Genomic DNA, 12,184 nt, shown 5'->3' on the forward strand with positions numbered 1-12,184 from the left:
CTTTTATTTTCAGTATGTATGATTTGCAGTATCGCTCTAATATATTCTTTCTTGAAATCTGAGCTTTCTACAGAAAAAGAGTAAGAAATCTTTCTCATACATTAGTAAAGCTTCATAAGTGCGATTCCATCTTGAAATAAGATAAAATCAGCTTAAAAAGAACTCATTTTATATGGAGACGAGATTTTGCACATAGCAATGCTGGACGTCACCAGAGGGCAATATTAACCTTACTTGTTCCATACCTGTTTGCAGGTATGTCCAAAGTGAGAACAGTGTGCTGTTCCCTCTGAAAAATGGGGTTGAGCTGTTGTGCTGCTGATGAAATTTATGTGGAGATGTTGCAAGTGTTATGTAGTTTTGCCTTTCATTTTCTAAGTGCAATACATAGCAAACTGGAAAAAATGTGAGGGATTTTGGTTGTCGTTCCAGAAGGGGTAATGATCTGCTCAATTATTTTCTCTCACCTTCTGAGGGAATGTTTTGTGTATGCTCAAAAGAAATTGTGATTGCAAAACTTTTTTGCTTATGCATCAGCTTCCCTTCAAATGAAAGTACCTTTTGAAAAAATACAATCTGTTCCTAAAATAAAGATAACACTACCACAGCAAAGAGGTGTTTTATATTTTTTATTTATATAATTTTAAGAACAAAAATCTCTCTACTTGACTCTATTAGTGATAATATGCTGCCTATAGAAAAAGCATAAATAAATACTTCTTGCCTCATATTTTTAAGTCACAAGTTTGTGCTCTGTTGTGATTGAAGAGTTCTGTGAAGGACTCTTGGGTATTATTTTAGCATAATAACAAGAAAAAACCCAAGAAAATACACATATATACACAAAGCCCACCCTAAAGTTCTCTTTGTACATCACTTTTAAACCAGGATGAACTGCATAATGCAACTTTTTTTACATCTGTGGGTCAGTTTTCAGAAGGAATTAATTTATACATTGTATAAAATTCTTTCAGTAAAGGCAGTGTATTGGGGAGTATTTAATTCCATTTATCCCCAATAAGCAGAGAGGGAGGTCCATAAATCTGTGTCTTGTGTTTTGATTGAAGGTCAGATCTCCTGGTTTGGCTATGAAAGCCCTCGCAGTTTCTGGGACTACATTCGCGTCGCTTGCCGAAAAGTCTCCCACAACTGCATCTGCAGCATTGAGAACATGGAGAATGTTGGCTCTTCTAGAGCTAAGGTAGGCAAGAGAAAGGCTAAAGTGACTCTTATTACATCTGTAATTTTTGACATTTCTGTACCTGTAAAAATACCATAGTACTTAGCTTGCTCTACATATTTTTTCATTGTTCAAATTTTTTTTAACGTGCCTAGTAAATATTTGCTTTTAAAAAGCCCCACTTTTAAATCAAAATGCATTCCCTTTAAGATTTCTTACTCGGTATGAAAAATTCTCTCAATTCAGTGATTGTGTTATGTTATAAAAGGATTGTCCACAGATTTTTTACTTTACATAATTTTTTGAAAACACAGTTTTTTAAGGGAAATTAAGTTCTTCTGGACACGCCTAAGAAATATTAAAATTGTAGAAATTGGGTGATTTTTTTCTTTTCCCTTCTAGTAATTTTACTTCATGTAGAATTTATGCACTGATAGAATAGGTGTGATCAGCTCTTAAGATTTATTTTGTAGATCTATCTGAATTCTGAGATTTTGATAGATATGAATATTTAAATTCAGTAGATAATAAGATGCAAGGCTGTTTTCTGAAATATTCTTACAAATAAATAAATGCTTTCTATTACTCTGTGGAATGCTTCATGCCAAACAGTAGACAGAGAACCTAATTTGAGCAGTGAGTGTGGAGAATGGTGTTGGTTTTTAGGGGAGTATTTTGTATGTCTGGATATGAAAAGATGGCGAGCATGTTGACCCAAATACCCATCATGTGCATCAGTTTGACTGGTGTCCAAATAAGTGTCCTCCTCAGCCTGGAAGCCTCAGCAAGGGTTTTCCTGTGCTAGTTGGCTCTGCTTTCACTGGAGGTGCATAGGCTTTAGTTCTTAGCTAAGCAGCATGGTCGGTTTCATGGTTTCAGTCATGTTCTAAATAAATGCAACATAAAGGCAGCTATCCAGGTAAATATCCTTCTCATTTCAGTGAGATTTAATTTAGTTTCTATGTTAAGTTTTTTGCTGTGCTGATGGTATTTATGAAAGCAATTTTATTTATCATTTCATAGAATCTTGGAATGGTTTGGGTTTGAGATCTTGAAGACTAGCTAGTTCCAATCCCCCTGCTGTGGGCAGAGACATCTTCTTACTCTCTTTTAGCTTGAAGCTACTCCCCCTTGTCCTGTCACTACATGCTCTTGTAAAAAGTCTCTCTCCATCTTTCTTGTAGGCTCCCTAGAAGGCCACAGTTAGGTCACCCTGAAGTGGGATTATAATCTACTTCTGGTTCTGGTGGAATGTCTTGTATTCAGCTAGATGTCAGTAAACACCAAATATATTAAGCATAAAGACATCTTACTACTTACATAAGTGTTTGTAAGTTTATGTGGTTTACAAGAAATGTTCCTGGTGTTCTCAGAAACACAGTCATAGCTGTGGCAGCCATTGAAATGTCTCCCCCTTGTAAGGCACAATCTTGTGCACCAGACCTACAAACACAGCACAACATGCTTTCCTAAGGGTTATTTTTTAAAGGTATTGCTGTTGTTTATGGAACTGTTCCAGTGAAGTTTTGCTTTTGAACTCTGAAGGATTTAGGCCTCTTGGATTTGATTTCATGTCTGTATTTTATGTACATGTTGTTAGTGAGGGGAAAAAATATTGTACAACACATTTTTTTATGTAAATCCCTCAAATATTTGAATGAACACAGAGAATCACTTTGAGGACAAGTTGCTGCCACTTTACTGCGGAAACAGCTGGATGCTTCCAATGCCATTGGTTTTAAAATGTAAAGCTTTCTGCCCTGATATGCTGCCTCTCACATACATGAGCTTTTCAAAAGGCTGGAGCACATGATTAAAGATAAAAACCCTCCACCCTCTCCTGAAAATTTTGGATGACTTTATTTCACAATAAACTTTGTGTCCTTGTAAGAATGCATTTTTTGTTTTCGTTATTGCTGTAATGAAGTACATCCTAGCAACTATTTCTGTTTAATGTTATTTTTGTTAATCAGTCATTTATTCAGGTAAACCAATGGCATTAGTTTTCAGAGTGTAAAACTGTTTCTTTCTGTAATGCTTAAATATTTGATACCTGTTTTGTCTTGCAGGGTCGAGCATGGATAAGAGTAGCACTTATGGAAAAACATTTGTCTGAATACATTTCCACAGCTCTGAGAGACTTCAAAACAACCAGGTCTACAAGAATTTTATTTTTGCAATATTTTAGTAAATAAGGATGTCATTAATGAAAGACCTATAACCTAGTGAAAGGTATTTAGAGCTGGTATGGATTTGGTTTTAGCATGGCTAAAACTGGAAATTTGAAAATCTTCTCGTGATTTAAAAAATGTGGAAATAAGCCTGGAATTCTTGAAAAGTCAGAAGCAAAGATAACCTTTCTGAAGTAGGAGCTAAAGCTGAAATTGTGGTGTAGTAAGGATAGATGTAGTGTTCCTTTCAAAATTAATAGAAAGACCAAAGACTCAGTGAAAAATAATTTTTATAGAGCATCTTTTGAAGAAAAAAGAAAGACAATTCCAGAAACCTCTTGAGAACTGTAAAGCAGCAGAATTAGTGATCAGGCATAGCTAGGATTCTTGATATAATAAAAAAATGTGTAACAGACTTTTTTTTTTAGCTTCTAATGATAAAATCAGAGATGAGAATATTCTTTGTGATAGAGAATACTCTGGCAGTTTTTAATTGGTTTTAGATAGTGTGATTATTAGATGCTATTTTATCTCATAACAAGTATGTCTTAGAGATTTTTGATGAAGTCATCTGAGTACAAATGGATCTGTAACATGTACTTCGTGTTGAACTCTAAAAGTTTAGACATAATGAATGGGCTATTAAAACAAGAAGAGTTTTCTCTATAAGAACTTCTGTTCATTTAGCATATTGTTTAATACTGTTTGTCCAGAGATCTCCCTATAGTTTGCCAGTATTAAGCTGACTTTGAAACACAACTGGGTAAACATCCCATTTCATTTCAGTTTCAAAACCTGTTGTCTTATTTTACCCAGATTTGCTTGCATTTACAGTAGACAAGAAACACATAAAACAAAGAAAATCTGGAAAAGATTTACTAATGCTGCTTCAAATTGAAAAGTCACATGGGTTTCTGAGGAGGAGATGAAGAAGAGTAGGGTCACAGATTATGTAGTTAAGTAGTACATTCTTTGTCCCTGTTTCAATAGTGTAGTTTTTTAGTGGATAGCAATGGTCTTATTTGATTAGCAGTTTCAAATTCATTTATTTGAACATGTTAATGTTTAATATATTTGAATGTTCTTTCAGTGGTATATCTTTTTGAAACAACTTCTCTTGCATTCCAAACATAGTAAGTGCAAAGTTTCTTTTGAAGTGATATTTTAAAATACATTTAATGGAAATAAAAATTACATTTTCAGATTTTGATTGTATGGATTTCAAAGCCTCTAGCAACAATGGACAAATTTTCTTTTCCTATGTGGGATTTCAGATACCTAATAACTGACCTGGATTTTGGGTGATGCTTTGCATCATTTGTTTAGCATTTTAAAACATATATTTTACTATATGCATATTTAATAATTATTAGTATAAACTAAATTTCTTGTGTTACGTGTATATGACATACAAGATTATCTATCATGCTGATAGCTCTTTCTAAACTTCACTGTTTTGTTTAGCTTCCTGGAGTTAGTACTTGAATGAAGCAGCACATTCTTAGTGCTGTGTGTGCATATTTCACTTGGAAGAGGGGTTGGATTAAGCATGGGCACAGAATTATTTTTTTAACTGATTGGTCAGGCTCGTAAATTATAGCAGGCTGGTGTGTTGTGAGATGTCAAGTGTATATCACTGAATGAAGGTTTGTGGGTTTTCCAAGGGGACTCTTGGTTTGGCTGGATTGCTGCAGCTGTCTTTAACCCTGGCACTGCCAGGCTAATTTCTGCATCTCACCATTGAAGGTGTGCCTTGTCCTTTTTGTGTGATTTCTCCCAAGGCACTATTTTACAAGAGCTCAGTGCAGATTGGTACCTGGCAGTGATTTTACAAACACCAGTGGAATGGCTGGCAGTCTGCATGTACTGGGGCACTGCTGTTTGTTCACAAATAAGAGTCACTGTGCTGAATCAGACTGGAGTCCCTCTAGCTCCGTGCTCTGGCTCAGCCAGCCTAGCCTCCTAGTGCCCTTCCTGAAGGGAGAGCCTACAGAGCTGAGTTTGTACTTCCTAGCCTCATTACTGGGACTATAATCTCTGTCTTGTGAGAGGAAGTCTTACAGATTTATTCCTTCTACTGAGAACATCTGAGATCTTGGACAACTCATCTCTGTGTAGTGAATGGATGTTTGTTACAAAGCTGCAAAAAAAGTGGGATTTCTCACAGCATGCATTATAACACAGCTCAATTTCTGGAGCTGTGCCTCAAAACATGTATTTTCTGGATGTTCACCATGCAGCCAACTGGAGCTCTCTCTGAACTACCCAGAAGCTTTCATGCAATTCTTAAAACAGATGGAGTTTTGGTAGGGCAGTGTTGCTGGTATTTGTCTGGTTGTAGTCAGTAATCTGGCAGCTTCCTGCACTCATCCCTGCTAGAATGTAAAGATGAACTGTGCATCTCAGTTCTTACTAAGTGACATTTCAGCCTTGGCTCTGGTACTGAGCACCTCTTGGTTTCCCTCTTACCACATGTAATTCTCAGGGGAATTCTGATGGCTTTCCAGCATGCGTCTTCCCAGCATGCAGTATTTTAAGAAAAGGTAAACTAACTGAAAAATAGCTGATTGGTGAAAATACTTTTTTAAAAAAGACCACCTACTAAGAATTAAAATTGAATGTTGAACTTTAAAGGAACCTGCAAGTACAATTGTGAGAGAGAATTTATTTTCATGTGATGGAATAATTTCTTTATGTACATGACACAAATTCTTCCTTTCAGAGGTAAAGTATAACAAACCTTCATAATTTTTTTTTGCATTTTATCCATCTTGTTCTTCTAGTTCATAGGACTAATATTGAAAATTCTTTTTGCTTATGTATAAATTCTTCTGTGTTTTAAGATTGTGTTGTTTTGTGCTATGTAGTCTATTAGTTTGCTTTCTTTGAAATGGAATATGAATGCCTCTGAGGTTCATGAATTGTTTTAATTTAAACAGGATTTCTTCAGTTTTCTGCTAAATATGAAAAATAGCTGAATTAATTTCTTTTTTGTTGAAGGAGGTTTTATGAAGATGGAGCAATTGTTCTTGGTGAAGAAGCAAATATGCTTGCTGGTATGCTGTTGGGACTCAATGCAATTGATTTCAGGTATTGTATTTGTGTGCTTCACAACAAAATGCTCAGGGAAAGTACTTACAAATCAATGTATTATGGAAAACATTCTTAAATTCCTGTGGTAGGTTGAGAGGCAAAACTTAGGTTGACGATGAGGGCAAGGGAGAGATCTTGAATGGTTCTTCTAGATAAGAACCAAGTTATGCCTTTAGGTAACTGTATGATTATGGGGTAGTTTTTTCAGGTATCAAAATCTTAAAAGTAAAGAAGTATAATTGCAGAAGATATTTCAAACCTATTAAATGAAGCTTATAGACATGACACCTTTTATTTTTAAACTGTAAGGAAAACTGTGTGATTAAGTACTTGGTTATGTCCTGGTACTTGAGGATAGCACTGTAACTGCACATGTAGAAGGTAATCTTTAACTTTACCACTTCTAAATTCGAAAAATATAACTTACAAATGACCATTTAATATCAATTGGTGTTAAAATTGCCTGCAGCTGAACTACTTATATTAATTGACCTTTGCAATTTCTAGCCAGGCTTTTGTGGGTTTTCCTATATAATTAATTCTGTGATTTTGAGGTAACAAAGGTACAAGCACACGCTAGATAATAAACAAACCAACACAGCGTGCCTATATATGTACATATATTAAAAAAAAACCAAAAAAACAAAAAAACAAAAAACAAACATCAGCAAGATATAAAGATTGCAGTGCCTGTAAAAAGATAGAACCTGGCTGATGCAAGTCCTTATTCATATGCCTGATTGGGCCAATTTAGCCTCAGGCAGAGCCACTGGCGGAGTTTCATAACCCAGCACAAGGAAAAGGAGACTGATAATGCTGTTCTTCATTCTTCTGTCAGTACACTGTTAGTATTTACCTTGCAGTAGCATTAATGCTTGTCACAAACCAATATAGGAGGCAAACTGCCAGAAAACAGAATGGATGCATTGAGTGATTGACCATTGCTAAAAGGCCCTTCAGAGATTTACTGCTGTTTATGTACCTCTGTGCCAGGCTTGTTGGACCCTTCTTTCAGCCAGCTAAATTTTTGAAGAATGAAAAAACATCCCCAGTAAGAGGACTGGGTACTTCTTTTTTTTGTTAGCTATTATGGTTCACAGAAGCCTCCTATTAGTGGCAGAGATTATGGGAGAATAATGCTTAGAGAAGAAAAGGAACAAATAAGAAATGGGCAGTGTTTTCCCTTTCTGGTGGTAAAGAGCATTTAGTTCCACTGGCTATGGAGCTGCACCTGGATGGAGAAAGGGGGAAAAAAAGGAAAAAACCTAAAAATGCAGGTCTTGATGGCTGCTGAACCATCATGGAGTCAGATAAGTGCCAGTGTAAGGAGGGGAATGTCATGTTTGCATTTAAGAAAAAAAATGGAAAAAATAGGGAGAGGTTGAAAACACAGAATAGCTTCTTTTTCCAGCATTGTGTCATTAGATTGGCTTAACTACATCCTCAGCATATGTCCTGGAAGAACAGAAGTGTGTTGCAGGATGATAAGAGTGCTAGTCTTGTGTACAGCAAAACTCAAATCTTACCAGATTTTATTAGTTTAAGCTTTACATAATCTGAAATTAAACTGCTTCTGTATTAGCCCTGTACTTGGAAGGACTGCAGCTATACATGAATAAGCATTGCAAGATTAGGTCTGCATTATGTAAATCCTCTCATAAATAATCATCAATTGACTGTGTTTGTCCCTCAAAAGCCTCGGTGGTACATACTAGGGTATGAGGGCTTAGTTGTATGACTACTTGTTCTTTCTTTGTCCTCTGATTTCTAGTATAAAGGAACCTGTTAATGGTATTCAGACTGCTGATTGGCTCTTGAAGGCATTTACATTTTGTCAGTGCAGCTTTTAAGAGTCTACGAATTTTCTGTGCAAAATGGGAGCTTAGTACTACAGGAGTGTTTTTATTGTGCCACACATCCCAGAATGGTTCAGGCTGGGAGGGACCACAGTCTGATCCAACCTCTCTGCTCAGGCAGGGTTATCCTAGAGCACATGGCACAGGACGGTGTCCAGATTGTTCTTGAATATCCCCAGTGACGGACTCTACAACCTCTCTGGACAGTCTGTTCCAGTGTGGGTCAGTGCACAGTAAAACAATTCTTCCTCGTATTCAGGTGTAATTTTCTGTGCATCACTTTCTGCCCCTTGACTCTTGTCCTATTGCTTAGAACCACTAAGCAGAGCTTTCATAGTATTGTGATTTGAATGGCTGGGAAGCTGTATCCATTCTTTGCATCATATATATGAGATTTTTTTTTCAGTTCAGTATCTCTTATAAATGTTGACTAGCTTATCTATGTGGAACTGTAAATGTGAGTTTGGGCAGGAGATGAGCAAGCTTGCCTGAGAACGTAATCTGATTTTTTTTTTTCTCCCCTCACAGCAATATGGAATTAAGTAATAGTGCTCTTGGAGGACTGCTTTTTCACTTTCTTGTTTTTCTTTTTATCTTGGGGAAAAAAACCAGCAACCCTCAGATGTACTTCCTAAATAGCACTTAAATTTCTGCATTGTCAAAAATGGCACTTTGCGATTCAGTTAGCAATAGCTGTGACTAACTAGAATCTGTTTATCAATAACAGAGATAGGAGCAATGAGGAATATGAGCCTTGTGGAAGCAGTTTTGTCACTTCTGTGATAATTAAACATAGTTGAAATGCAATAATTTATTTCCAGTAAAAAAATACAGTGTAAATGAAAGTTTTATAAAGCTACAGCCATTTAAGAATATTTTCCAAAAGTTAGGTTCACTTACATTCTTCAGCTTCATGCACCTCAGCACCTGTAAGTGTCTGAAGGGAGAAAGACCCTGAAATATTTTTGAGAAAATTACTTTTTACTTAGTAGAATGGTTATATAACTACTCTGCAAAACCTTTAAATTATGTTAAATGTAGAAAATTCCAAGCTTGTTCATAATTCTTCTATTTCTGCTGCTTCAATTAGCTTTCTGGTTATTCTCTTGCCATTTCCCCGTATTATTGAGAATAAAAGTGAATGTTTAAAAACTAGGGTTTATAGCACCAAAAAATTACAAAAAATGAAGTTTCAGGTTGGTAATATTCAACTGTCACTGTAATTTAATTTTCTTGTAATAAACTTATTGTTGTTGCTCTGTTTTATCAGTTTTTGTCTGAAGGGTGAGGGATTGGATGGAAGCTATCCAGCTGTCATAGATTATACACCATACTTGAAGTTCACCCAAAGGTACTTCTTAGCTTTACTCTGCTTTTTAAAATTTTATTTCATTGGCAAGATTTTATTTTTTATTAGGCCTCTTATTTTTCATTTCATATGCAAAATGATATTTATTTCTCAGTACAAACCTGTACACTCAGCTACCTCATTTTTTCCAACTGTTGGGATTGTTACATGATTCATGAAACGTGAGTCATGCTAATTGTGTTTCCCTGATTCAGAATAACAGTTCAGTGGAAAATGAGTGCTGCATCTCCTTTGATGATCACCAGACCAAGCTGTCTTTTTTCTTAGGCCTTTTCTGTGTAGCCATAAAATGAAATAGATATTTTGTAAATAAAAATAATATATAGACTGATAAACATAAGATATGACATAGACAATATAAGCCATTAGCACATCACAGAAAGTCGTGACCAGGCTATGTAAACTGATTTTTTAGCTGCATTTTGCTCCTCTGATCAGCCTTATGATTAATAATAAAAAGAATTCTTACTGTCTAATAAATCAAGTAGCAATTTGACATCAGCAAAAAGCATGGAAATTAATTATATGTTTTCTGTTATGAGGTTTACGAAAAGGAGAGAAACAGTTAGGAATAGTTAGGAGTAGCAGTTAGGAATTGAAGATGTACAACTGAACATGGAACATCCTAGTTACTCTCTTGAAGTTCTTACTAGCTTGCATGTTAGTCACAAATTGTGATTCAGTTTGTACCATGGGAGGATCACAGGGTTATGGAAATCACTACTTAAAAAAACCTAGCAAATTCTGTTATTAGGGGGAAATATACTTGTAAGAGAAGATTTTCAAGTGGGTACTGGTATAAATCAGAATCACAGAATTTTTTGTGTTGGAAGGCACCTTTGGAAATGACCTGGTCCAAGCCCCTGCCAAGACAGAGTTGCCTGTAGCAGGTGACACCTGGAGCAGAGAGGGACACTCCACAACTTCCCTGGGCAGCCTACACCAGTGCTCTGCCACCCTCCATGTAAAGAAGTTCTGCTTCATGGTGAGGTGGAACTTCTACTGTTTTAGTTTATTGCCATTGCTCTTCTTCCTGTCACTGGGCATCACTGAAAAGAGCTTGGCAGCATCCTCTTGACACCTGCCTTTGAGATATTTATACACATTGATGACATCCCCTCTGTCTTCTCTAGACTAAAATAAATTCTTGTCTTTGAGACAGATGTCTGCATTCTCTAGCATGCATTGATTCTGGAAGATATGAAGATATTTTAACAATGAGTCTACTTACTATGTAGGGAGATACATTCTGTGAAGTAACAGGCAAAGGACCATTGCTATAAACATAGATATACGTTCTGATTTAAATTGATCTTGTTTTAATGACAACCACTTTTTTTAGTTTCTGCTTTTTTTTTAAGAAACAAAATCTATATTGTAATGCATTTACCCTTTGTACTAAGGAAAGTAGCTCACATACAGTTGTCTGACTTGGCAAAGATCACAAGCAAATTTTTGTCCACTTTTTAGGTGGTCATAGAAACAAATGCTTGAAATACAAGTTGTGTTTAGCAAACCATCATATCCCAATGTTTCTTTTTTTTTTTTTTTTTTTTGTATTTTTATGAGCACAGCTTTTGACTTGGCTAATAAATATGATTCTTCAGTTCTGACAGTATCAGCAGTGATGAAGAAGAGCTAAGAACGCTGGGCAGCAGTGGCAGTGAAGGCAGTACTCCAGAGAACATTGGTCCTCCTTTCATCACAGATGAAAGCAGTTGGTACAACAAATGCAAAAGGGTAGAGCAGAAGTACCGGCTTGCATTGGAACAGAAGGTAAAGGATTCGTTTTGTGTGGGGGCTATGGAACCAAACTCATCACCAGCCAACTGGTGACATATCCATCTAAGTAAAGGCAGGAAATATATTATTAGATGCTGTTTAGCTTCATGTAAGTGGTCCTAAATTTTATGATCCTCAGAGTATCCAAGCATCTTTGCTCACTGATTTAAGGGAAAAGAGGCTTGATGAGTTGGGGAAGAGAGTAGCAGTAATTCAGAGATCAGATTTCACAATCTAATGTCGAAGCTTTGGCTTCTTTATCCAGTCTTGGAGTTACAGACACTGTATCTCTAATGCTGTTAGGTTGTGAGCTTAAAGTTCACATGAATTTTCTCTTCCTTAGAAGTCTCAGATTTTTATTGTAGGTAAACTGACAGTTGAAGGCTTTTTGATGATAGTGATGTTAAACTTTAACACTTAGTCTTGAACTAAACAAAAAGGATCAGCAAAGTAATCTATTTAGATGAAAGGTAAAACTATCTTCTCAGTGATACTGGGATGTGTTTTTAGAAAATAGGTAGTTTTACAACTTGATTGAAGCAGAATGGGAAAGGAAAATGTGAAAGGATGTGGATTTTAATCTAGGTGACATATTTAATGTAACTACAGAAACCAAAGGTGCGTTTTCCATCTACCACCCAACATACCTTAAGTTAAAGGTGAAGTGAAAGATATGTCAAAACCTTTTAGTAATTTAGCATTTTCAAAGCAAATTACTTGTCAGTTTTTCATA

General features: G+C 35.9%; 1 protein-coding gene across 1 annotated transcript in view; it reads left to right on the forward strand.

Moving 5' to 3' along the window:
* RUNDC3B (RUN domain containing 3B) overlaps positions 1–12,184 on the forward strand; it is a 50,159-nt gene that overhangs the window by 14,041 nt on the left and 23,934 nt on the right. The window contains exons 3-7 of the mRNA XM_058041925.1: positions 1,068–1,201; positions 3,250–3,335; positions 6,352–6,441; positions 9,571–9,651; positions 11,277–11,445. Of these exons, the coding sequence (XP_057897908.1) occupies positions 1,068–1,201; positions 3,250–3,335; positions 6,352–6,441; positions 9,571–9,651; positions 11,277–11,445 (560 nt within the window). The remainder of the gene's footprint in view (positions 1–1,067; positions 1,202–3,249; positions 3,336–6,351; positions 6,442–9,570; positions 9,652–11,276; positions 11,446–12,184) is intronic.

Source organism: Melospiza georgiana, chromosome 1 (assembly GCF_028018845.1).
Source record: "Melospiza georgiana isolate bMelGeo1 chromosome 1, bMelGeo1.pri, whole genome shotgun sequence".
Classification (NCBI taxonomy): domain Eukaryota; kingdom Metazoa; phylum Chordata; class Aves; order Passeriformes; family Passerellidae; genus Melospiza; species Melospiza georgiana.